This window comes from Pleurodeles waltl, chromosome 2_2 (genome assembly GCF_031143425.1).
Source record: "Pleurodeles waltl isolate 20211129_DDA chromosome 2_2, aPleWal1.hap1.20221129, whole genome shotgun sequence".
NCBI classification, from domain to species: Eukaryota; Metazoa; Chordata; class Amphibia; order Caudata; family Salamandridae; genus Pleurodeles; species Pleurodeles waltl.
The window spans coordinates 206,272,738-206,300,167 of record NC_090439.1 but is presented as its reverse complement, the minus strand read 5'-3'; the positions used below and the strand labels follow the sequence as shown (position 1 = coordinate 206,300,167).

Sequence of the window (27,430 nt, the reverse complement as noted above, 5' to 3'; positions counted from 1 at the left end):
CAGGGCACACACTTATGAGCATTAGGGCCCTGCCTGGCAGGGTCCCAGTGACACATAGACTAAAAAACATATATACAGTGAAATATGGGGGTAACATGCCAGGCAAGATGGTACGTTCCTACACTATGCCCCTACAGTGTCTAAGCAAAACCTTAGACATTGTAAGTGCAGGGTAGCCATAAAGAGTACATGGTATGGGAGGTTGTCAAACTTGACCCACAGTTCCATAATGGCTACACTAAAATCTGGGAAGTTTGGTATCAAACTTCTCAGCACAATAAATGCACCCTGATGCCAGTGTTGGATTTATTGTAAAATACACCCAGAGGGCATCTTAAAGTTGCCCCCTGAATACTAGTCTGACTCCTAGTGCTAGGCTGACCAGATTCTGCCAGCATGCCACAACCAGACAAGTTTCTGGCCACATGGGGTGAGTGCCTTTGTCACTCTGTGGCCAGGAACAAAGCCTGTACTGGGTGGAGGTGCTTTTTGTTACAGCACTCCAGGGCATCCCAGCTAGTGGAGATGCGTCCCCCTCCGGCCACTGCCCCCACTTTTGGCGGCAAGGCTGGAGGAGATAATGAGAATAACAAGGAGGTGCCCTGAGCTGAGGTGACCCCTGCCTTTAGAATTCCTCCATCTAGAGTTTAGAGGATTCCCCCAATAGGAATAAGGATATGCCCCCCTCCCCTCAGGCCATTGGCTACTGCCCCTTTGACCTAAACACACCCCTGAATTTAGTATTTAGGGGTGACCATGAACCCAGGAAATCAGATTCCTGCAACCCACAACAAGAAGAACGACTGCTGACCTGAAAGCCCTTCCGAGATGACGGAGATGACAACTGACTTGGCCCTAGCCCTACTGGCCTGTCTGCAGACTCAAAGAACCTGCACAGCATTGCATCCGACAGGGACCAGCAACCTCTGAGGATTCAGACGACTGCCCTGAACTCAAAGGACCAAGAAACTCCCGAGAACAGTGGCACTGTTCAAAAACTGCAACAACTTTGCAACTTGAAAGCAACTTCTAAAGAACTCTCTCTTCCCGCCGGAAGCGTGAGACGTCTCACTCTGCACCCGACACCCCCGGCTTGAGTTCAGGAGAACAAACACCGCAGAGAGGACTCCCAGGCGACTCCAACGATGTGGGTAACCTGAGTTGACCCCTATACACCCCCACAGCGACGCCTGCAGAGAGGATCCAGAGGCAACCCCTGACCGCGACTGCCTGGTAACAAGGAACCCTTAGCCTGGACCAAGCACTGCACCCGCAGCTCCCATGACCGAGAGGAACCACCTTCCAGTGCAGGAGTGACCAGCAGGCAGCCCTCTTCCTAGCCCAGTTGGTAGCTGGCCTGAAATGCCCCCGTGACCTGCCTGCATCGCCTAAGTGACCCCCTGGTCCCTCCATTGCTTTCAATAGCAAACCCAATGCCTACTTTGCACATTGCACCCTGCCACCCCTGTGCCACTGAGGGTGTGTGTTGTGTGTCTGTTTGTATCCCCCCCATTGCTCTACAAAACCCCCCTGGTCTGCTCCCTGTGGACGCAGGTACTTACCTGCTAGCAGACTGAAACCGGAGCACCCCTGTTCTCCATAGGCGCCTATGTGTTTTGGGCCCTCATTTGACCTCTGCACCTGACCGGCCCTGTGTTGCTGGTGCGGTGACTTTGGGGTTGCCTTGAACCCCCATCGGTGGGCTGCCCATGCCCAGAAGACTGACTGTGTAAGTGCTTTACATACCTGCGTAACCTAACCAAACTTACCTCCCCCAGTAACTGTTGATTGTTTCAGTGTCCACTTTTAAAATAATTTAATGTCATTGTAACTAAAACTGTGTGTACTAGTGCTTTGAATCAAAGTTCTACACTTACCTGTGTGAAGTACCTTGCATTTTATGTACTTATCTCAACTCTTGAATTTTGTGGTTCTAAAATAAATTAAGAAAATATATTTTTCTATGTAAAAACCTATTGGCCTGGAGTTAAGTCTTTGAGTGTGTGTTCCTAATTAATTGCCTGTGTGTGTGTACAACGAATGCTTAACACTACCCTCTGATAAGCCTACTGCTCGACCACACTACCACAAAATAGAGCATTAGTATTATCTAATTTTGCCACTATCAACCTCTAAGGGAAACCCTTGGACTCTGTGCACACTGTCTCTCACTTTGAGATAGTATATACAAAGCCATCTTCCTACATCGGGCCCAAGTCATCCTGGTTGCTCCGGACTGGGCACCTAGATTATGGTATCCAGAGCTATTGAGCATGTCCATCGATCCTCCACTCAGACTGTCTCTTCGGCAGGATCTTCTGCCGCAGCAACAGGGGACAGTTCTTCACCCGAAACTGTCCAACCTCTGCCTTCTTGTGTGGAGATTGAGCGGCAACAGTTGACGGCTTTTGCCCAGGAACCCGAAGTCTGCAATGTAATCTTGGCAGCCAGGTGTTCATCAACTAAAACTGTATACCCCTGTCGTTGGAATACATTTGTGGCATGGTGTACCAACAAATCTGTTGATCCCCTTTCTGCCCCTCTATTAAAGGTTCTTCTGTTCATTCTTTCTTTAGCCCAGCAGGGCTCTGCTTTGGGCACCCTTAAAGGGTATTTATCTGCCATTTCAGCCTTTCTTTGGCTACCTGATCAGCCCTCACTCTTTAAATCTCCTATTGTGAGTAGATTCCTAAAAGGGCTCACCCATTTATTTCCTCCCACCCGATTTATCATGCCTCAGTGGGACCTTAATCTTGTGCTTACTTATTTGATGTGTACTCCCTTTGAGCCAATGCATAACTGTCTTTTGCGGCTCCTCACCTTCAAAACTGTCTTTCTGGTCGCTATCACCTCTGCTGGCATGGTGAGTGAGCTACAGGCCCTTTCCTCAAAGCCTCCATACTTGTCTGTGCACCCTGACAAAGTGGTGTTGCGCACTAGGGCTTCCTTTCTAAGGTGGTTACACCCTTTCATGTAAGCCAGCACATCACTTTGCCTACTTTTTGCGCACCCCCACATCCTTCCGATGAGGAGGAGAGACTCCACCAGCTGGACCCAAAAAGGCCATTGGCGTTGTACCTCAATCATACTGGGTGGATGATCAACTCTTTGTTGGGTATGTGGGTACGGAAGAAGGGAAGGCGGTGCAAAAACGTACCATCTCTCGAAGGGTGATTCTTTGCACCAAAATGTGCTACACTTTGGCCAAGAAGCAACTTCCTGAAGGCTTGCGTCCTCATTCCACCAGAGCAACTGCTGCTTCCACTTTGTTAGCACGCGGAGTTCCTGTCCTGGATATCTGCCAGACGTCTACGTGGGCGTCCCTGCACACGTTTGCTAAGCACTACTGCCTGGACAGTCAGGTCCGTCGAGATGGCTATTTTGATTGTTCGGTCCTACAGGACTTTCTAGTATGATCTTGGTTCGCAGCCCACCACCTAGGATGAAATTGCTTGGGTATCTATTCTAAGGTAAGGATTCTGCAACTAGAAGTCTCTATCAGATGTACAAGTTACTTACCTTCGGTAACAAAATATCTGGTAGGAACATATTCTAGTTAAAGATTCCTTACCACCCTCCCATCCTCCCCGCTTGCAAATTGATTTCTAGGGACAGGGATAATGGTACTGCTGGACCAACAGTAATTGGTAGTGATATAGCAACCGGGGCTGCTCTTGCACCTACACTGTGTGGGAGAGTAACTCCCATATTCTTATTCATCCTCGGAGTCATGTCTGACTATGGCCCTGTCACTGGCGTAAATCTTGGCATTAACTGCGGCTGCACTTGGGGTAACAGAATCAGAGTCGGCTCAGTATGAACTAGCATTGGTCTCGGAATCACCTGATCCGTGGGCACCACCAAGTTTGATGTCGTTTCACCTCTATGGGTAGGATGTTCATAGTAATTCTGGTGTAATCGAGTAGAGCTTCATCCACAAGGGGTCCTGGTGTCAACCATTTTAGGATCAGGCGTTGTGAGGCAGCTTCTGGAGTATTTGGTTATAAAGGGGTGTTTTTTTCGAATTTTTTTCGCCAAACTGGGTTGCTGAAAGCACCACACTTTCATATATGCTGGTCACTGTTTAAAGTGCCTGTGAAGCTGGTGTATCAGAAGAGCGGGCCGTTGTTGTTTGATATACTAACATGGATGAGCTTATCTCATGTTTTTCATGTCTTATTGTAGGAAGCAGGCCTGGTGTGTGGTGGGTATCTGAGTTATTTACACCTCATACAAGGTCCAGGTATCCCCTATTAATGTAGTTTAGGCAGTGTCTAGAAGCCAGGCTTTCTAGAGGCAGCTGTGGATGAGCAGCCAAGGCTTATCTAGGAGACATCCAAAGCTCATGCAATACTACTGTAGTCACACAGCACTAACAGATGAAAGAAAACACTCAGTTGTACAACAATAAAGGTACTTTATTGTTGGCAAATATCTCCACAAAATACTAAATAGGTAACCCACCCTTAGGAGGTAAGTAATACAATAAATATATATACTAGCAATCAGAAATAGTCATAGAAAAGGTTAGAAAACTGTGCAAATAGTAATAACCAATAGTGACATTAGGGGGAGTACAAACCATATACTTAAAAAATGGAATGAGAACAAGGGACCCCTGTAAGGAAATGCCTCCTTGGCATGGTTACCCCCTAACGTTTTGCCTTTGCTGATGCTAAGTTATGATTTTATGATTTTAAAGTGTGCTGGGACTCTGCTAACCAGGACGCAGCACCAGTGTTCTTTCCCTAAACTGTACCTTTGTCTCCACAGTTGGCACAACCCTGGCACTCAGGTAAGTCCCTTGTAACTGGTACCCCTGCTACCAAGGGCCTTGATGCCAGGGAAGGTCTCTAAGGGCTGCAGCATGTCTTATGCCACCCTAGGGACCCCTCACACAGCACATGCATACTGCCTCACAGCTTGTGTGTGCTGCTGGGGAGAAAATCCCCAGAGTGCCATGCCAACCTCACACTACCTGTGGCATAGGTAAGTCACCCCTCTAGCAGGCCTTACAGCCCTAAGGCAGGGTGCACTATACCACAGGTGAGGGCATATGTGCATGAGCACTATGCCCCTACAGTGTCTAAGCAAAACCTTGGACATTGTAAGTGCAGGGTAGCCATAAGAGTATTTGGTCTGGGAGTTTGTCAAACACGAACTCCACAGTTCCATATTGGCTACACTGAAAACTGGGAAGATTGGTATCAAACTTCTCAGCACAATAAATGCACACTGATGCCAGTGTGCAATTTATTGTAAAATACACCCAGAGGACATCTTAGAGATGCCCCCTGAATACATACCGACTCCTAGTGTAGGCTGACCAGTTCCTGCCAGCCTGCCACACACCAGACATGTTGCTGGCTACATGCAGGAACTGTAACACCTGGCCGTGAGCCTCAAAGGCTCACCCCTTTTGTTACAGCGCCCCAGGGCATCCCAGCTAGTGGAGATGTCCGCCCCTCTGTCCACTGGCCCCACTTTTGGCGGCAAGGTTGGAGGAGAAAATGATAAAAACAAGGATGAGTCACACACCAGTCAGGACAGCCTCAAAGGTGTCCTAAGCTGAGGTGACCCCTGCCTTGAGAAATCCTCCATCTTGAGTTCGGAGGATTCCCCCAATAGGATTAGGGATGTGACCCCCTCTCCACAGAGAGGAGGCACAAAGAGGGTGTAGCCACCCAGACCTACACACACCCCTAAATTCAGTATTTAGGGGCTCCCCAGATCCTAGGAAATCAGATTCCTGCAACCTGAAGAAAGAAGAAGGACTGCCGACCTACAAGGCTGCAGAGAAGGAGGAAGACGACAACTGGTTTGGCCCCAACCCTACCGGCCTGTCTCCAACTTTGAAAACCTGCTCCAGCGACGCATCTGACAGGGACCAGCGACCTCTGAAGCCTCAGAGGACTGCCCTGGACTACAAGTCCAAGAAACTCCCGTGAACAGCGGCCCTGTTCAAAACCAGCTACTTCTTTGCAACAAAGAAGCCACTTCCAAGGACTTCACGTTTCCCACCGGAAGCGTGAGACTCTACACTCTGCACCCGATGCCCCTGGCTCGACCTGCAGAAAACCAACACCTCAGGGAGGACTCCCCGGTGACTAACCAGAGACGACCCCCCTGAGCCCCCACAGCCACGCCTGCAGAGAGAATCCAGAGGCGCTCCCCCTGACCGTGACTGCCTGTTTACCCTTTCTGGCCGCGGCTGAACCGCCGCGGTCAGAATGCCCTGCGGGGCACCGCCGGTCTTGTACCGCCGGGGTCAGAATCACCCCCCATGTTTCTAAAAGTTGGAATACTTTTTAAGAATCTAAAACTATCTCTAGAACTTAATTCAAACTTTTACAAAACTTTTAAACTCTAAAAGAAATGCTAACAGGGACTAACACAAGGCCCTAGCAGGACTTTTAAAAATTTAGAAGAATAGCTCAAATTTCAAAAATCAGTTTCTAATGACAATTTTTAAACTTTAGTCGTGTGATCAGGTATTGGCTGAGTAGTCCAGCAAATGCAAAGTCTTGTATCCCTCCGCTGATCCACCAATGTAGGAAGTTGGCTCTGTATGTACTATTTCAAAGTAAGAAATAGCATGCACAGAGTCCAAGGGTTCCCCTTAGAGGTAAGATAGTGGCAAAAGGAGATAATTCTAATGCTCTATTTTGTGGTAGTGTGGTCGAGCAGTAGGCTTATCAGAGGGTAGTGTTAAGCATTTGTTGTACACACACAGGCAATAAATGAGGAACACACACTCAGAGACAATTCCATGCCAATAGGTTTTTGTATAGAAAAATATATTTTCTTAGTTTATTTTAAGAACCACAGGTTCAAGATTTACAAACAATACTTTAAATGAAAGGTACTTCACTTAGGAACTTTAGGAACTTTGAATTAGCAAAATAGCATATACAGTTTTCACACAAATGGCATATTGCTATTTTAAAAATAGACAGTCTAATTTTCAACAGTTCCTGGGGGAGGTAAGTGTTTGTTAGTTTTGCAGGTAAGTAAACCACCTACGGGATTCAAAGTTGGGTCCAAGGTAGCCCTCTGTTGGGGGTTCAGGGCAACCCCAAAGTTACCACACCAGCAGCTCAGGGCCGGTCAGGTGCAGAGGTCAAAGTGGTGCCCAAAACGCATTGGCTTCAATGGAGAAGGGGGTGCCCCGGTTCCAGTCTGCCAGCAGGTAAGTACCCGCGTCCTCGGAGGGCAGACCAGGGGGGTTTTGTAGGGCACCGTTGGGGGACACAAGTCAGCACAAAAAGTACACCCTCAGCGGCACGGGGGTGGCCGGTTGCAGTGTGCAAACAAGCGTCTGGTTCGCAATAGGTTTCAATGGGAGACCAAGGGGTCTCTTCAGCGATGCAGGAAAGGGGGGGGGCTCCTCGGGGTAGCCACCACCTGGGCAAGGGAGAGGGCCGCCTGGGGGTCGCTCCTGCACTGGAGGTCGGATCCTTCAGGTCCTGGGGGCTGCGAGTGCAGTGTCTTTACCAGGTGTTGGGTCTTTGGAGCAGGCAGTCGCGGTCAGGGGGAGCCTCGGGATTCCCTCTGCAGGCGTCACTTTGGGGGCTCAGGAGGGTCAACTCTGGCTACTCACAGTCTCATAGTCCCCGGGGAGTCCTCCCTGTGGTGTTTGTTCTCCACAAATCGAGCCGGGGGCGTCGGGTGCAGAGTGCAAAGTCTCACGCTTCCGGCGGGAAACGTGTTGTTTCAAAGTTGCTTCTTTGTTGCAAAGTTGCAGTCTTTGTGGAACAGAACCGCTGTCCTTGGGAGTTCTTGGTCCTTCTAGATGCAGGGTAGTCCTCTGAGGCTTCAGAGGTCGCTGGACCCTGTGGAACGCGTCGCTGGAGCAGTGTCTTTAGAAGTGGGGAGACAGGCCGGTAGAGCTGGGGCCAAAGCAGTTGGTGTCTCCCTCTTCTCTGCAGGTTTTTCAGCTCAGCAGTCCTTCTTCGTCTTAGGTTGCAGGAATCTCGTTTCCTAGGTTCTGGGGAGCCCCTAAATACTCAATTTAGGGGTGTGTATAGGTCTCGGGGCTACTAGCCCTGAGGGTGGCTACACCCTCTTTGTGCCTCCTCCCTGAGGGGAGGGGGGCACATTCCTATCCCTATTGGGGGAATCCTCCAACTGCAAGATGGAGGATTTCTAAAAGTCAGAGTCACCTCAGCTCAGGACACCTTAGGGGCTGTCCTGACTGGCCAGTGACTCCTCCTTGTTTTTCTCATTATCTCCTCCGGCCTTGCCGCCAAAAGTGGGGACGTGGCCGGAGGGGGCAGGCAACTCCACTAGCTGGAGTGCCCTGGGGTGCTGTAACAAAGGGGGTGAGCCTTTGAGGCTCACCGCCAGGTGTTACAGTTCCTGCAGGGGGAGGTGAGAAGCACCTCCACCAAGTACAGGCTTTGTTACTAGCCACAGAGTGACAAAGGCACTCTCCCCATGTGGCCAGCAACATGTCTGGTGTGTGGCAGGCTGCTAAATCTAGTCAGCCCACACTGGTAGTCGGTTAAGGTTTCAGGGGGCACCTCTAAGGTGCCCTCTGGGGTGTATGTTACAATAAAATGTACACTGGCAACAGTGTGCATTTACTGTGCTGAGAAGTTTGATACCAAACTTCACAGTTTTCAGTGTAGCCATTATGGTGCTGTGGAGTTCGTGCATGACAGACTCCCAGACCATATACTCTTATGGCTACCCTGCACTTACAATGTCTAAGGTTTTGCTTAGACACTGTAGGGGTATAGTGCTCATGCACTTATGCCCTCACCTATGGTATAGTGCACCCTGCCTTAGGGCTGTAAGGCCTGCTAGAGGGGTGACTTATCTATACCTGTAGGCAGTGTGAGGTTGGCATGGCACCCTGAGGGGAGTGCCATGTTGACTTAGTCTTTTTATCCCCACTAGCACACACAAGCTGGCAAGCAGTGTGTCTGTGCTGAGTGAGGGGTCCCCAGGGTGGTATAAGACATGCTGCAGCCCTTAGAGACCTTCCTTGGCATCAGGGCCCTTCGCACCAGGGGTACCAGTTACAAGGGACTTACCTGGATGCCAGGGTGTGCCAATTGTGGAAACAAAAGTACAGGTTAGGGAAAGAACACTGGTGCTGGGGCCTGATTAGCAGGCCTCAGCACACTTTCAAATCATAACTTGGCATCAGCAAAGGCAAAAAGTCGGGTAACCATGCCAAGGAGGCATTTCCTTACAACTGATTTATGTATGGAGGGCACCAAATGTGCCCTTCAAAGCAAAACCAGTGGCTTTGGAGGTCACCCCCCAAGCCAGTCACACCTATTTCCAAAGGGAGAGGGTGTAACGCCCCTCTCCCAAAGGAAATCCTTTGTTCTGCCTTCCTGGGCTTGAGCAGATCAAGAGGCAGCAGGGCAGAAACCTATCTGAGGGGTGGTAGCAGCTTGGGCTGCCCAGAAAACCCTGGAAGACTGGTATTAGGAATGCTGTGGGTCCTCTAAGGAGCCCCTAGAGTGCATGGAATCATAAAAGCCAATACTTGCAAAAGTATTGGGGTATGATTCCGACATGTTTGATACCAAACTTGCCTAGGTTCGGAGTTATCATTATGAAATTGAACATAGGTAGTGATCTATGTCCAGTACACTCATAAAATGGCATCCCCGCACTCAAGAAGTCCAGGAAATGGAGCTGGAGTTTGCGGGGGCACCTCTGCTAGTGCAGGGGTGTCTTCACACACAGGTACTTGCACACTGCGCTCTGGGCTAGGAGGACCTGCCATAGGCCTGGCTTACAGTGATCTGGTGCAGTGACATTGTAGTGAATGCACCCTTTCATGCAGGCTGCAATGGCAGCCCTGCAGAACACTTTGCATGGGCTCCCTATAGGTGGCATAATACATGCTGTAGCCCACAGGGAGCCCCTGGTACCCTAGTGCTCTGGGTACCCATGTACTATATACTAGGGCATGTGGAGTGAAAAAGGTTCTAGCAACCAAGTTAAAAGGGAGAGAGCATAATCACTGGGGTCCTGGTTAGCAGGGTCCCATTGAACAGTCACACACACAAACAGGCAGAAAATGGGGGTAACCATGCCAAGAAAGAGGACACTTTCCTACACTTACGGTATTATTTATCTGCGGTTCCTTCCATAGGTTTTGATGTGGTGGAGTATATTATTCACCTTATTTATTATGATTGTGTGGCCTTCTTCTCTTGTTCTACACTGACTTTGTGATACTTTGAGACATTTTTGAAGGCCTCAAGTTGCAGTCCCTCCTCTGGGTTACTATGACTTTGGAACCTGTGGCTAGATGTCTCTATCAGATAAACAAGTTACTTACCTTCAGTAACGCATTATCTGGTAGAGACAGGATTTAGAAGCAGATTCCTTAACGACCCTCACATTCTCTCCCACTCTGCGAACTGAGTCCTCTTTGCTCTCGGAGATTTCATTTTGGAAATCAACACTGACTTAACAATTCAGTGATTATTTGACACAACATTATGTTTTGTTCTAGCTCACTGTTTCTATAGGCGGGTTCCATATATGGGTCCATCTTTTGAGCGTGGAAAATAGTCCCAGAAGAAACTGACATCGGTAAGGGGGTTATATGAACTCCGTTGAGATCATTTCCGGCGTCAATACAAAGTCACGTGATGCCCTCTACTGACTTGCAGGCCTGCTATGGGAAAAAGGTTTCCGGATCCAGGCTTGCACCTGGGGAAGATTCTCGAGTAAGGAATCTGCATCTAGATCCTGTCTTTACCAGATAATGCATTACCGAAGGTAACTAACTTGTTCATCTGATAGAGACTTCTAGTTGCAGATTCCTTACCTTAGAATTTCCCCCAGGCGTCAGACTGGATCCCGAGATTTTTCTTTGAGCAATACCCTTGCGCGTCGGTAAGTGGCGTCGGTCGACTCTGTAGGCGTCGTGGTGGCCGTGATGACGTCCGGAGTAGTACATAGACACCGCCCTTGTGCAGTGAAGTCAGTTATTTTCATTCCGTGCCACGCGCTGATCCGGAGAGAGCTACCCTAGGCTATTATTTGTCCGAATTCAACAGTTTTGTCTAACTTTTTTTGGTGAGACACTTGGTGCGTCGAAGAAGTCCCCGAAGACCGGGTTCAAGCCTTGAGAGGACTGTCATCAGATGATGTCAGTGACGGATCCTCATTGTGTTTGCCTGTGGTGCCTCGAGCGCGACCACGACCCGAAGTAGTGCTCCGAGTGTCGGGCAATAAATCCAAAGACTTTGAGGAAGCGGTCCCTAAAGCTGATGGCGGCCCGGCACTCGACTCTGCGTAGGTCCTGGTCTCGCTCGAGAGGAAGGTCTCGAGATCGGTTGCGGAGCCATCACCACTCGTGTTCTTCAAAGTCCTCGGGTCAAGGTAAGAAGAAGAAGTCGAAGAAGTCCCATTGTTCTCCGACTTCACCCCATCGCTCGGCCGACACGACGCAGGACGAGCATCCATGCACTAGGCCTCTGTCCTCGGAGCCTACGTCTGGGTCGACTCCGCCCTTCCCCGAGTTTGCCGGAGTGACCCCCGCCCAACTTAAATAGTTTTACGAGGCCATGCGCCTCATCTTTGGGCGTGCCAACCCCGAAAGGGGGCCTTCGGGCCCAAGGGATTCGGCTGGGGGCCTTCGGGTTCTGCGCCGGCGGCTTTGGCCCTGGCCACCGAGGTCGCCTCCTGATCCGTGCACGGATCCGCACCGACGCCGGTCGCACAATCGAGACCTTCCCCGGCGCTGTGTCGATTATCGACGCTCCTGCCATCGGTAGTGCCCACTATCGACATCAACCCAATTCTCATACCCAACAGCTCAGAGTCGGAGCGATCGACGCCACCATCAGCTTCAGTGGGCCCTATTCGCCCGAGGTCGGATTAACACCCATTTTGCTATGAGTACGAATACGGGGAGGAATTGGAGGGGTCCCTGGACCCTTATGAATACCAGGAAGACCCTACTATGGACTGGGCACAGGACTTGGGCGAAGCCAGTGGTCTGGATACTTCTCCTGACGCTGGCATGCTGTCTCCTCCTACCGTGGCTACGGCGGAGGGAGCAACCTACAGTATGGTGGTTAGTAGGGCGGCTGAGGTACTTGGCCTTCAGCTACCTACAGTTGAAGTGAGGTCTAATCTCCTGATGGAGGTGCTTCAGCCTGGGGCTTCTACATCAGAACCCCTTCTCCCACTTAATGAGGCCCTCACTGATGTCCTTTTGGATACATGGTCCAAACCCAACACAGGGGCTCCTGTGAAGAGGACTATTGCTCGCCGCCACCGGCCCGCGCCAAATGACCCAAAGTTCCTGTGCCAACATCCTACGCCTGAGAGTCTCGTAATCCAGGCTTCCTCTTCTTCTGGCGCGTTCCCTTCCCCACACCCGGATCGGGAATCCAAAAGGCTGGAACAATTTGGAAAGAAGTTGTTTTCTTCCTCCAGCCTTGCACTGCGGTCTGTGAAAACCGCATGTCTTTGGGGCCGTTATTCCCACTCACTGTGGGATACGGTTGCGCAAGTCCTGCCACAGATACTGGAGGAGGCCCGTGCTATCGTCTCCCAAGCAGTGAAAGATGGGAGAGACGCAGCAAAGTTCACTATCCGTTGTGGGCTGGATACGACCGACTCTCTGGGCAGATCGGTTGCGACGACAGTGGCCTTACGGCGCCATGCCTGGTTACGTACTTCTGGCTTCTTGGAGGATGTCCAACAGTCACTCATGGACATGCCCTTTGATGGCACCCGTCTCTTCGGAGACAAAGCGGACACAGCCTTGGAGAGATTCAAGGATTCCCGGGCTTCGGCTCGGTCCATTGGCCTTTCCTCCATCACACGCCCCCCACAGTTCACTTTTCGTCTCTTTCGTGGCCACGGAAGGGGCGCCCTGTCGCATCCTCAACCCAGCCACCGTGCCATGCACGCTAGACAGCCTATGCGTGGCCATGGACGCGGAATCCCACGTGGCCGTGGGACTGGGAACCAGAGGTCTGTCCAGTGCACCTCCGCCCCCGCTGCAGCCTCCAAACCTTCCTAGTCCGTCCCCTCACTCCCGCCCAGTTGGTGGCAGGATCCACCATCACCTGCTCCACTGGGAACATATCACCACGGACGGGTGGGTTTTGCAGATAATTCGGAAGGGCTACTCCCTCCCTTTCGAATCTGCACCACCACACATGCCACCATCCTTCCATCATCTTCTGGACGATCATTTGGTGCTTCTCCGCCAGGAAGTCGTGGCTCTCTTGGCCAAGGGAGCTATAGAAAAGGTCCCTGTGCCAGAAGTAGGTCGTGGTCGTTATTCCTGCTACTTTCTGATACCAAAGATGGACAAAGGCTTGCGTCCTATTTTAGATCTTCGGGACCTGAACTACTTCCTCAAGAAGGAGAAGTTCAAAATACTCACCCTGGCTCAGGTTCTGTCTGCCTTGGACCCAGGAGACTGGATGGTAGCATTGGTCTTGGAGGATGCTTATTTCCACATCCCCATCCTGCCGGCCCACAGACGTTACCTACGATTTGTGGTAGGTCACAAGCACTTTGTTTACCGTGCTCCCTTTCGGCCTTACCAGTGCCCCTCAGGTGTTCACGAAAGTAATGGCAGTGGTTGCAGCTCATCTGCGCAGGTTAGGGGTCTCAGTCTTCCCCTACCTCGACGACTGGCAGTTGAAGGCGCCTTCGCCCCTGACAGTTGCCTCCCACCTTCAGACTACGGCGAACCTCCTGCACCAGCTGCGAATCACTATCAACGTGCCGAAGTCACACTTGACTACTTCTCAGACGCTTCCTTTCATCTGGGCTGTTCTGGATGCAGTGCTCTTTCAGGCTTATCCTCCCAAAAAGCGAGTCCAAGACATTCAGGCTATGATTCCGATCTTTCAGCCTTGGTCTTGGGTTTCGGTGAGACAGACTCTGAGGCTGTTGGGCCTCTTGGCCTCCTGCATCCTGCTAGTAACACATGCCCGGTGGCATATGCGGGCTCTGCAGTGGGACTTGAAGTTCCTGTGGGCGCAGCATCAGGGAAATCTCTCTGACATGGTCCAGATCTCGGAGGGGACTGCGAAAGACCTGCAGTGGTGGCTTTCGAATCCCGATTGGGTCACTGGCAGATCCCTCTCCCTTCCCCACCCAGATCTCTCTATAGTGATAGATGCGTCACTTCTAGGTTGGGGCGGCCACATGGGAGAGACGGAGATCAGAGGCCTCTGGTCTCCGGCAGAGTCTGGACTCCTCAGAAATATGCTGGAGCTCCGGGTGATCAGACTTGCGTTGAAAGCATTCCTTCCCTCTCTCAAAGGGAAAGTGGTGCAGGTGTTCACCAGCAGCACTACTGCCATGTGGTACTCCAACAAACAAGGCGGGGTAGGGTCCTGGACCCTTTGTCAGGAGGCACTACGCCTCTGGACATTGCTGGAACATCAGGGCATTACCCTGATGGTTCAACATCTGGCAGGCTCTCTCAACGCCAGAGAAGACGAACTCAGCCGCCGACGCACTGTCGATCACGAATGGCGTCTCCATCCGGAGATGGCATAAGGTCACTTTCTCAAGTGGGGAGAGCCTTGGTTAGATCTGTTCGCCTCCGTAGAGAACGTGCAATGTCAGCTATTTTGCGCGTTGGAATTTCCAAGGCGGCACTCACTCAGAGACACTTCATCTCGAGTGGAACTCCAGCCTCCTTTACGCCTTCCCACCTATCGCTCTTTTGCCCAGAGTTCTCAAGAAAATCAAGTATGACCGGGCCCAAGTTATCTTGGTGGCTCCTGACTGGGCTCGAAGAGTGTGGTATCCAGAGCTATTGAGCATGTCCATCGATCCTTGACTCAGACTGCCTCTTTGAGCGGATCTTCTGTCGCAGCAGCAGGGGACGGTCCTCCACCCGGACCTTATGAGTGGAGACTGAGCAGCAACAGTTGACGGCATTTGCCCTTCCACCCGAAGTCTGTAATGTTATCTTGGCAGCCAGGCGTCCATCGACTAAAACTGTTTACGCCTGTCGTTGGAATAAATTTGTGGCGTGGTGCACCAACAAATCTGTTGACCTCCTTTCTGCCCCTCTTTCAGAGGTTCTTCTGTTCATTCTTTCATTAGCCCAGCAGGGCTCTGCATTGGGCACCCTTAAAGGGTATCTGTCTGTCATTTCTACCTTTCTTAGGCTTCCTGATCAGCCCTAACTCTTTAAATCTCCGATTGTGAGTAGGTTCTTGAAGGGGCTCACACACTTATTTCCTCCCACTCCCTTTATCATGTCTCAGTGGGATCTTAATCTTGTACTTACTAACTTGATGTGTACTCCCTATAAGCCAATGCATAATTGTCCCTTGCGGCTCCTCACATTCAAAACTGTCTTTCTCATCGCTATTACCTCTGCTCGCAGGGTGAGTGAGCTTCAGGCCCTTTCTTCAAAGCCTCCATACTTGTCTGTGCACCCTGCACTAGGGCTTCCTTCCTTCCCAAGGTGGTTACACCATTTTATTTAGGCCAGTCCATCACTTTGCCTACCTTCTACGCACCCCCACATCCTTCCCATGAGGAGGAGACACTCCACCGTCTGGACCCAAAAAGAGCGTTGGCGTTCTACCTCAATCGTACTAAAGACTTCCGGGTGGATGATCAACTCTTTGTTCACTATGTGGGTGCAAAGAAAGGGAAGGCGGTGCAAAAGCGTACCATCTCTCGATGGGTACTTCTTTGCATCAAAATGTGCTACGCTTTGGCAAAAAAACAACCTCCTGATGGCTGGCGGGCTCATTCTACCAGAGTAACTGCTGCATCCACTGCGTTAGCACGCGGAGTCCTTTTCTTGGACATCTGTCATGCAGCTACGTGGACATCCCTGCACACGTTTGTTAAGCACTACTGCCTGGACAGTCAGGTCTGTTGGGATGGCTACTTTGGTCATTCGGTCCTGCAGGACTTTCTAGTATGATCTTAGTTCGCAGTCCACCACCGAGGATGGCATTGCTTGGGTATCTATTCTAAGGTAAGGAATCTGCAACTAGAAGTCTCTATCAGATGTACAAGTTACTTCGGTAACAAAATATCTGATAGAGACAGATTCCTTACCACCCACCCATCCTCCCCACTTGCGAACTGATTTTTAGGGACAGGGATTCCCCCCTTTCCTGGCCTTAGCTCTGGTGCACCAATCTCAGTGTTCTTAGAGGCTCTGCGCTCTGGCGTGGAAGTTGTTAAAAGAAACTGACGTCACAGCGCGAGGGTGACGTCTATGTACTACTCCCGACGTCATCACGGCGACCACGACGCCTGCAGAGTCGACCAACGCCACCTACCGACGCTCAAAGATATTGCTTGAAGAAAAATCTCCGGATCCAGTCTGACACCTGGGGGAAATTCTAAGGTAAGGAATCTGCAACTAGAATATGTCTCTACCAGATATTTAGTTACAGAAGGTAAGTAACTTGTACTTTAATGTTTGTAACCTTCGAACACTGCATTCTAATACATTCTGTAAAAAATTTAAAGTTCACTCATTTCAGTCAGATATGTTGTTTTTAAAATGAAAAATTCCTGATTCCAATCATTCTGTATTGTGCATGTTCTGTCATGATAGTTGAAACTGCTTCACAATGGAAATTTATTATAGTTATTGCTTCTTTTTATAGCTTCTGAATCCTAATAATATTTATGAGGGTAAGTAGTCCTTTACCTTGTTACTTGTTAGAAAATCAACATTTAATCTACGCATCCTAAATATAATTAAAAAATGGTTTTATACTACTTTTATTCATGACACTGTAAATGTTCTAATCTGCTCAAGTGCTTGTGTTTCAAGAATACAATGCCATCATAACTACCTTGCTTCTTCTTCTGTTCACCAAAAGGATCATTGTGTTTTCATGGCCTGTTCTGCTTAATTTATCTCTCCTCAGTGCCTTTTTCCTTCTCAGGGCACTTTTCAAATTATTTTGATTTCCACACAGATTAACTTGGTTTACCTTCCTTATGCTCCATGTCTTGTTATGTGTTGGAGATCTATTCTCTTAATTCAATTAATAGAGGAACTCAGGTCGACCTGCACTGTTCATGTTCAGTATGTAAAGGTCAGGGGCTGGTGTGCCTTCTGACTGGTGATTTAATTCAAACATTACTGAATTTTAGTGAATAACAGCTTTGTGGAAGATTGGGAATAATTCAGGAAGAAGAAGACGGGAAATTTAGGTGCTATAGCCATGTGTGTGAATTACACTTAGGACTGTACTTATGCTGGTGGCGGTGGGATTCTATTGCAGGGTAACAAACCTTTTTAAATGGGTCTCTGTGGATAGACTGTATCTCCAGCTGGATTTCAAGTTCCCCACTAAGAGTGCACTCAATCCCCATGATTGGGGTCCTTTTCTGAGGGATGGATGTAGGTGCATGGTTCCAGTTAGCTCACAGGCTTTTGTTGTTACATCTCCCTCCCCCCAACCTATGGTGCCCGGTAGATGGGGAGAGATCACAGCCCACTGGGTCCTATGTTGGTGCTATCTTTGTTTGCAATATGAGCTTTGGCAGAGCTGAGTCAGGGTCCAGTGCACATCATATCTTCATTATGACCACTCAGAACTGGTCTGACTGAGGTCTTTGGGCTCAGAAACCTACAAAATATGTCCTGCACAAAGGATACACCTTGCTCCTTCAGCACTGGGAGGTTCCAAGAATGCCTAATTTTTCCAGACCATCAAGCTGCTCTGCTTCACACTGAGGCACAATTAGGGTAGAAGATAGTTGTTCTTGGTTCAGGTACTGGCTGCTTTCTTAGCCCCCTGGAACCTAAGTAAGCCTGCACACCAGTATAGGACAAGAAGTTCCACGTCAGGAGTCAGTTGTCTACCTTGTTGCTGTTCTCCTCCAGAGAGAGTTTCAAGCCTGAGAAGCCTCTGCAGTGATTCTGTTGTAGTGACCTGCGGAGACAAAGAAAGATTAGTTAGCTGATTAATGAATTGGACTGCACCTGACAAGAAAAGCAGCCCTGATCCACTGGGCGATGTGCACAAGGTTCAGCTTATGGGGGAAATCTATGTGAGAAAATCTTCACAAACTCATAGCGGCCAGAGGGCATATGGTTGCTGTAGGAAGCTGGCTCTGTATATACTATATCGAAATGAGATATAGGCCCTCATTAAGCGCCTGGCTGTCTTCAGACCGCCAGACTTGCGGTCCCACTGCCGAAGGGCCGGCGGTGTGGACCGCCGTATTACGAGTGTGGCGGTTTGACCTGTGCCAAACCGCCACCTTTCCTGTTCCTACCGCCAGGGCAGTCGGACCGCCGGGCTGGAGATAAGCATCTCCAACCCGGCAGTCCATTTAATACCACCAACGGTGTTACGAGTCCCCTTTCCGCCAGGGTTTTCGTGGTGGTAGCACTGCCACGAAAACCGTGGCGGAAAGGCTACAGGCAACAGGAATGTGCATTTCTGTCAGACTCCCCCACCCCTATATCCAGGAGAATCCCAACCCCCTTCCCTTACAACATTCTCACCCCCCACCCCGGCACACCATAGTAACCCAATCACACCTCTTATTTACCCCCTCCCTGTACTTACCACCTCACACACCCCTGCACCCTGTACTTACCCCCACCCCCTACATACACGCACTCACCCAAACACACACACTTCCACACACTGACATGCACCCACACGCACACCCTGGCACTCACTCACTCACTCGCACACCCTGGCACTCACTCACTCACTCACACTCACAACAACCTTACACACCCCCACACACACACACCCACCCCCTTCCGCTTTTGGATGGTCACCTTACCTGGTTGTCGAGGTAGTCATCCGGGAGAGAATGGGTCCTGGTGCATGCACTGCTGCCAGTGCCCTACCAACACAACACCGCCACGCCGTTTTTCGACTTGAAATACGGCAGGCGGTGTTTTGTTGGCGTGGTGGTGTTGGCAGTGCAACTGCTACTAGACCGCCGACCGCAAGTGCGACTACTGCCAGTTTTCCGCCTGGAAAATGGTGGAAAGCCACCTGCAGTTATAATATGGCGGTCTGAGGACAGTCGTGCTGGAGGTCTTTTGGCGGCTGCCAGCACAATGGTTAGCGGTCTTCCCTGCCGAACTCGAAATGAGCACAATAGTGTGCACAGAGGCTAAAGTAGATTATACTAATGTTCTCTTTTGGGGTAGTGTTGTCGAGAAGTTAGGCTTATCAGAGGGTAGTGCAAAGCATTTGTTGTACACACACAGACAATAGAAAAATGACTTAAAAAATGTTTTTTTTATAGCAAAAGTATATTTTCTTAATTTTTTTTTAGAACCACAAGATTCAAGTTGCAGGTAAGTACTTCAATAGATTCGTATTTCACACATCTCAACAGTGCTTTGTTTGAAATCGATAAGTTGTACAGCTTTTGAAATATTAGCAATAATCTGATTCAAAACTTGACACTGCAATTTTACAGGTAAGTACAACACTTACAGTTCCAGTCTCCAGGGGTTAGGAAGCCCACAGGCTGGGGTTCAAGTTAACCCCAAACACCCACCACCAGCAACACAGGGCTGGCCGGGTGCCGAGGTCAGAGTGTAGGCAAAATTAAGATGGGCTCCTTTGGAGACTGGGGGCACTCAGTTTCAGATCTGCAGGCAGGTAAGTACCCGTGTCTTCGGAGGGCAGACCTGGGGGGTTTAGAGGAGCACTGAGGGGGGCTACAAGTAGGCACCAAACATACACCCTCAGCGGCGCTGGGGCGGCCCGGTGCAGGGTGCAAACATGGTGTCGGGTCTCCAATGATCCTCTATGAGGGGACATTGGGGGTCTCTCACAGACTGCAGACAAGGTCCAGGGGGGTCCGTCTAGGGCAAACCACAGGCTGGACAAGGAGGAGGGCAGCCTGCTGAAAGTTGTTGCACCTGTGGTTGGTTTCTTCAAGGCCTGGGGGCTGCAGGTGCAGTGGGTCTTTAGGCCTCCGATATCTTCGTCCAGAGATTTTGGGTCAAGAGGTTCCTCGGGATACCTTCTGCAGGCGTTGTCGTGGAGGGGTCAACTCAGGGTGGGCACTTGCTCGGAATCGCCTGGGGATCTCAAGTTGGTTGGGCCACCTGGACATGGGCCGTGGGCATCGGGTGCAGAGTGATTAGGACTCGCACATTCAGAGTGAGGTTGGAGTCCTAAGTTACTGTTTCTTCTTGGACAGGGCTGCTGTCCACAGTAGTTCTTGGTCCTTTTGGGTGCAGGGCAGCCCTCTGGAGCTTGGCAGAGGTAACTGGTCCCTCTGGATGTGTCGCTGTTCTTTTGCAGGTTCTTTGATGCAGAAGACAGGCCGGTAGGACTGGGGCCAAGTCATTTGTCGTATTTCTTCTTCTCTGCTGGGGTTTCAGCTTAGCAGTCCTTCTTCTTCTTGTTAGGTTGCCAGGAACCTGGTGAGCTGAGTTCAGGGAGGCTCTGATATACTCGATTTAGGGGCATTTTAGGGGTCAGAGGGCAGTAGCCAATGGCTACTGTCCCTGAGGGTGGCTATACCCTTCTTGTGCCCACTCCCTTTAGGGAGGGGGGCACAAACCTAATCCTATTGGTCCCTGACCTCCAAACCAAGATGGAGGATTCTGCAGGGAGGGTGTCACATCAGCACTGGACACCTTAGGGGTGGTCCTGGCTGGGGTGGTCACTCCTCCCTGTTTTCCCTAATTTTCCCACCAGACTTGCTTCCAAATGTGGGGCTTTGCCTGGGAGAGGAGTGGGGGCGGGCAGCACCAATAGCTGGAGTGCCCTGGTGCACTGTAATCCGAGGCTTGAGCCTCTAAGGCTCACCGCCAGGCGTTACAATTCCTGTAGGGGGCAGGTGTCAAGCACCTCCACCCAGGATAGGCTTTGTTTCTGACCACAGAGAGCACAAAGGCTCTCACCCCATGTGGTCAGAAACTTGTCTAAAAGTAGCAGGCTGGCAGAGACTGGTCAGTCCTACGCTAGCAGTTTGGCTAACACACAGGGGGCATTTCTGAGATGCCCTCTGTGTGCATTTTTTTATTTATAAATCTCACACTGGCATTAGTGGGGGGGTTTATTGTGCTGAGAAGTTTGATATCAAACTTCCCAGTATTCAGTGAAGCCATTATGGAGCTGTGGAGTTCGCAATGATAAACTCCCAGACCATATACTCAATATGGCTACACTGCACTTACAATGTCTAAGAATTGACTCATGCAGCTATGCCCTCACCTGTGGTATAGTGCACCCTCCTTTAGGCCTGTAGGGCCTGCTATAGGGGTGTCCTACCTATGCTACAGGCAGTGGTTTCTGGGCATGGCACCCTGAGAGGGGTGCCATGTCGACTTTGTCTTTTTCTCCCCATCAGCACACACAAGCTGCACAGGCAGTGTATATGTGCTAGGAGAGGGGTTCCCTAGGAGGAATAATACATGCTGCAAGCCTTTGGGGACATTTCCTGGTCACAGTGCCCTTGGTACAATGGGTACCTTTTACAAGGGACTTAACTGTGTGCCAGGGTTGTGCCAATTGTGGAAACAAAGTTACAGATTTTGGGAAAGAACACTGGTGCTGGGGCCTGGTTAGCAGGATCCAAGTGCACTTTCAATCAAAGTTGGCATCAAAGCTAGGCAAAAAGTGGGGGGGTAACCATGCCAACAGTGGCATTTTCCTATAGTTGCTGTCGCTCAACTGAAAACAGAAACCAAGAAAAATATCATTCTGGTGAAGGCGTTGGAACATCGCTTAATGAAGACATAAGAATGAGACTACAACATCCTTTACACCTGGCACTCCCAAAGGTGCTTTTCTCCTTCCCTTCAGCTCTAGAAGGATCAAGATGCAGTTATTTTCCAACCGACGTGTGGTCCTTCTCTGCTGTCTGGATTAGTGTGTTCTGATTGAGGAACCATTAAACTTCACTGTTCCAGATATATCTTCACCGTAATTGAGGCAAGGACCTTAGTTAAAAGACCATATGCAGGAAAATCCTGGCTGGACTAGTGGCTCTCATAGTTGACCCCTGTAGCATAGGTGCCTCTACGATTAAAAAAGCATGACTCTGACTGGCGTTTATTGAGCTCTACAGGAGTTTAATGGAAAGAGTCAACCTACAACCAAAATTTTGAGCACTCGCTCCAGGCAGTAATTTTAAAAGCAGTAACCACATTTACTCCCTATTCTGATTGTTGAACTCCAAAGACATTGTGGGGTCTCTCCTGAATCGGAAAGTCGAGTCAACAGGATGTCTTCATTTAATGACAGAAATCTCTTCACTTCAATTCCAGTGAAGAAAATCTAACAACCAGCATGTCCAGTCATTCCTCCCCTTGAGTAAAAGGATCTATTATTCTCTTGAGAAGGCAATCCATGGCATTATTCCCAGTCGATTTCCAAACTAAGTGGTATACAAAATAAATTATTTTATTTATCTATTTGTTTGTTTTTCTTATAAAGTGCAAGCCCACTGGATTTTAAAGTACTCTATAGGGGAATGACATGAGAACACCAGGCACAGTTTAACCATGAGTTGACCAGTAGCATAATCAAACAGATTATTCTACAGTACATCGTTGGTCAGCCATGATAGAAAATTACCATATACCGAAAATAGTTGATAATATAAGTGATAAATAACATATTAAATTATGCTGTTGGAGACAATACGGTTTCTGACAACAATAGAACAAGCTCTTCGTCCTCATGCATAAATACATAGAAAGCAGAGTAACAGAGAGCAAGTAGCATATTGGCCATATAGGCTAGCTTGCTGGTTATAAAAGCAGCAGTCAGTGAAATTTCAAAACCATTGAAAATGGAGTGATCTGTTAGAGACGTATAGCTGCTGATTCCTTATCTTTGAATTCTCCCCAGACATCAGACTGGATCAGAAAGATTTTCCTGAGCAGTGCCCCTGTCCGCCGATAAGCTCTGCATCCAACATCAGCGTGGTCCGCATCTGATATAATGTCGCGGGCCCTTTATAGGTACCCCCACAAACAAGCTGGTGTCATTTCTTTTCTTTCCACGCCACTCAGTGCTAGTCTGAAAAGTTACCCCTGAGTCCGTTTTTGACCAGCTTTTCTGGACTTTTTGTAAAGTATTTTGTGAGTTTCACTCCTGATGTGTTGAGGATGTCTTCTAGGAAGACAAGATTCAAGCCCCTCAGATCCTGTCTGTGAGGAAATGCCTCCTTGGCATGGTTACCCCCTGACTTTTTGCCTTTGCTGATGCCAAGTTATGATTTGAAAGTGTGCTGAGGCCTGCTAACCAGGCCCCAGCACCAGTGTTCTTTCCCTAACCTGTACCTTTGTTTCCACAATTGGCACACCCTGGCATCCAGGTAAGTCCCTTGTAACTGGTACCTCTGGTACCAAGGGCCCTGATGCCAGGGAAGGTCTCTAAGGGCTGCAGCATGTCTTATGCCACACTGGAGACCCCTCACTCAGCACAGACACGCTGCTTGCCAGCTTGTGTGTGCTGGTGGGGAAAAAATTACTAAGTCGACATGGCACTCCCCTCAGGGTGCCATACCAACCTCACACTGCCTATGGCATAGCTATGTCACCCCTCTAGCAGGCCTTACAGCCCTATGGCAGAGTGCACTATACCATAGGTGAGGGCATAGGTGCATGAGCACTATGCCCCTACAGTGTCTAAGCAAAACGTTAGACATTGTAAGTGCAGGGTAGCCATAAGAGTATATGGTCTGGGAGTCTGTCATACACGACCTCCACAGCACCATAATGGCTACACTGAAAACTGGGATGTTTGGTATCAAACTTCTCAGCACAATAAATTCACACTGATGCAAGTGTACATTTTATTGTGAAATACACCCCAGAGAGCATCTTAGAGATGCCCCCTGAAAACATACCCGACTTCCAGTGTGGGCTGACTAGTTTTACCAGCCTGCCACACACCAGACATGTTGCTGGCCACATGGGGAGAGTGCCTTTGTCACTCTGTGGCTAGTAACAAAGCCTGTACTGGGTGGAGGTGCTTCTCACCTCCCCCTGCAGGAACTGTAACACCTGACGGTGAGCCTCAAAGGCTCACCCCCTTTGTTACAGCACTCCAGGGCACTCCAGCTAGTGGAGATGCCTGCCCCCTCCGGCCACTGCACCACTTTTGGCGGCAAGGCCGGAGGAGATAATGAGAAAAACAAGGAGGAGTCACTGGCCAGTCAGGACAGCCCCTAAGGTGTCCTGAGCTGAGGTGACTCTGACTTATAGAAATCCTCCATCTTGCAGATGGAGTATTCCCCCAATAGGATTAGGGATGTGCTCCCCTCCCCTCAGGGAGGAGGCACAAAGAGGGTGTAGCCACCCTCAGGGCTAGTAGCCATTGGCTAATAACTCCCAGACCTAAACACACCCCTAAATTGAGTATTTAGGGGCTCCCAGAACCTAGCAAGATAGATTCCTGCAACCTAAAGACGAAGAAGGACTGCTGACCTGAAAGCCCTGCAGAGAAGACGGAGACACTAACTGCTTTGGCCCAGCCCTACCGGCCTGTCACCCCACTTCAAGAAAAACTGCAACAGCGACGCGTTTTCATCGGGTCCAGCGACCTCTGAAGCCTCAGAGGGCTACCCTGCATCTAAAAGGACCAAGAACTCCAGAGGACAGCGGCTCTGCTCCAAAGAAGAAACATCTTTGCAACAAAGAGACAACTTTAAAAGGACTCCACGTTTCCCGCTGGAAGCATGAGACTTTGCACTCTGCACCCGACGCCCCCGGCTCAACCTGCAGAGAAACAACACTACAGGGAGGACTCCCCAGCGACTGCGACCCTGTGAGTAGCCAGAGTTGACCCCCCTGAGCCCCCACAGCGACGCCTGCAGAGGGAATCCAGAGGCTCCCCCTGACCGCGACTGCCTGCTTCTAAGAATCCGACGCCTGGTAAAGACACTGCACCCACAGCCCCCAGGACCTGAAGGATCCGACCTCCAGTGCAGGAGCGACCCCCAGGTGGCCCTCTCCCTTGCCCAGGTGGTGGCTACCCCGAGGAGCCCCCCCCCCCCTTGCCTGCCAGCTTCGCTGAAGAGCCCCCTGTGTCTCCCATTGAAACCTATTGCAAACCCGACGCCTGTTTGCACTCTGCAACCGGCCCCCCGTGCTGCTGAGGGTGTACTTTTTGTGCTGACTTGTGTCCCCCCCCCGGTGCCCTACAAAACCCCCTTGGTCTGCCCTCCGAAGACGTGGGTACTTACCTGCTGGCAGACTGGAACCGGGGCACCCCCTTCTCCATTAAAGCCTATGCATTTTGGGCACCATTTTGACCTCTGCACCTGACCGGCCCTGAGCTGCTGGTGTGGTAACTTTGGGGTTGCCCTGAACCCCCAACGGTGGGCTACTTTGGACCCCACTTTGAACCCTGTAGGTGGTTTACTTACCTGCAAAACTAACAAACACTTACCTCCCCCAGGAACTTTTGAAAATTGCACTGTCTAGTTTTAAAATAGCTTATTGCCATTTTTGTGAAAACTGTACATGCTATTTTGCTAATTCAAAGTTCCTAAAGTACCTAAGTGAAATACCTTTCGTTTGAAGTATTACTTGTAAATCCTGAACCTGTGGTTCTTAAAATAAACTAAGAAAATATATTTTTCTATACAAAAACCTATTGGCCTGGAATTGTATTTGAGTGTGTGTTCCTCATTTATTGCCTGTGTGTGTACAACAAATACTTAACACTACCCTCTGATAAGTCTACTGCTCGACCACACTACCACAAAATAGAGCATTAGAATGATCTCTTTTTGCCACTATCTTACCTCTAAGGGGAACCCTTGGACTCTGTGCATGCTATTTCTTACTTTGAAATAGTGCATGCAGAGCCAACTTCCTACACTGTCCTTAGGTGATGCCAGTGACAGATCCGCACCTTTTGTGTTTTCTGTCTGGAACGCGAACAAGCCCCGAAGTCGTGCTCTGAGTGCCGGGCCATATATCCTAAGGCTTTGATGGACCCATCCCTGAAGCAGATGGTGGCTTTACTCCGTGCAAGTCGAGATCCCGGTCAAGGAAAAGGTCCCAGGATTGGTCGCAGAGTCCGAAATCATCATCGTCCCACTCCAAGTCCTAGGGCTGATCGGGTAAGTTGAGGCACAGGAAAAAATCCAAGAAGTTGAAGCACTCTTGAACTTTAACTCATCTATTGGCTGACGAGACGTGGAGCTTTAACCGTGAAATCCCTTGTGCCGGAACAACCACTGCCCAACTCTGAGAGTTCTATGAGGCCATGCTCCTCTTTTTTAGGCATACTTGATACTGCTGAAGGGCCTTCGAGCCCCACGAATCGAACATTAGCCCTTTAGGGTTCCGCGCCGGCAGCTTCAGCCTAGGTGCCTCACGGGATGCAGTCTTGGATATGGACCGGCACGGCACCGGTCATGCTGCCTCGACCTTTCCCAGTGCTGGTCCTGACTTTCCCAGCGCCGTCCACACCCATGGGTGGCAGCATCCCTGTTGTAATTGCAGAAAAGGAGTTAGTTGGTCATCATACAATGCTGCTTCTGGCTTTTGTAGGAGCTTTGCCTCCTCGTTCAGATCCAGAGCCCTTTTTGTGTGGTCCAGGCTTCAGGAATGAAAAGGAGGGAGTAGCTTGATCCTTTAGAATACCAGCCTCATGAAGAAATGGACTGGCGTGAATACTTGGGTGAGGCCAGTGGACTGGCTTTTTCTCCAGATACTGATATGCTTTCTCCCACTATTGTGGCTACCAAGGAGGGAGCTTCCTATGCTATGGTGGTGAGGAGGGCAGCCGGGGTCCTGGACCCTCAGCTTCCCATGATGGCCATCAAGACTAACCTCTTGATAGACGTTGTAAGGAAATGCCTTCCTTGGCATGGTTACCCCCTGACATTTTGCCTTTTGTTGATGCCAGTTATGATTGAAAGTGTGCTGGGATCCTGCTAACCAAGCCCCAGCACCAGTGTTCTTTCCCTAAACTGTACCTTTGTTCCCGCAATTGCCACAGCCCTGGCACCCAGATAAGTCCCTTGTAAATGGTACCCCTGGTACCAAGGGCCCTGTTGCCAGGGAAGGTCTCTAGGGGCTGCAGCATGTATTATGCCACCCTGGGGACCCCTCAGGATGCTATGCACTCAAAATACTGCCTGTGGCATAGGTAAGTCACCCCTCTAGCAGGCCTTAAAGCCCTAAGGCAGGGTGCACTATACCACAGGTGAGGGCATAGCTGCATGAGCAATATGCCCCTACAGTGTCTAAGTCTATTCTTAGACATTGTAAGTACAGTGTGGCCATATTAAGTATATGGTCTGAAGGTTGTCAAAAACGAACTCCACAGCTCCATAATGGCTACACTGAATACTGGGAAGTTTGGTATCAAACTTCCCATAATAATAAACCCACACTGATGCCAGTGTTGGATTTATTATAAGATGCACAGAGAGGGCATCTTAGAGATGCCCCCTGTATTTTACCCAATCCTTCAGTGCAGGACTGACTGGTCTGTGCCAGCCTGCTGCTGAGTAATGAGTT

The 27,430-nt window shown here is 49.8% G+C and overlaps 1 protein-coding gene across 4 annotated transcripts in view; it reads left to right on the top strand.

Moving 5' to 3' along the window:
• TRIO (trio Rho guanine nucleotide exchange factor) overlaps positions 1–27,430 on the top strand; it is a 3,522,386-nt gene that overhangs the window by 3,078,942 nt on the left and 416,014 nt on the right. For 3 of the 4 annotated variants that reach the window (XR_011200906.1, XM_069219639.1, XM_069219640.1), the window contains exon 51: positions 16,602–16,629. The exons of the other annotated variant lie outside the window; for it this stretch is intronic. Coding sequence is in view for 2 of the 3 variants with exons in the window: in XM_069219639.1 (XP_069075740.1) it covers positions 16,602–16,629 (28 nt within the window). In the remaining variant the exon portion in view is untranslated. The remainder of the gene's footprint in view (positions 1–16,601; positions 16,630–27,430) is intronic. 4 annotated transcript variants of the gene reach the window in all.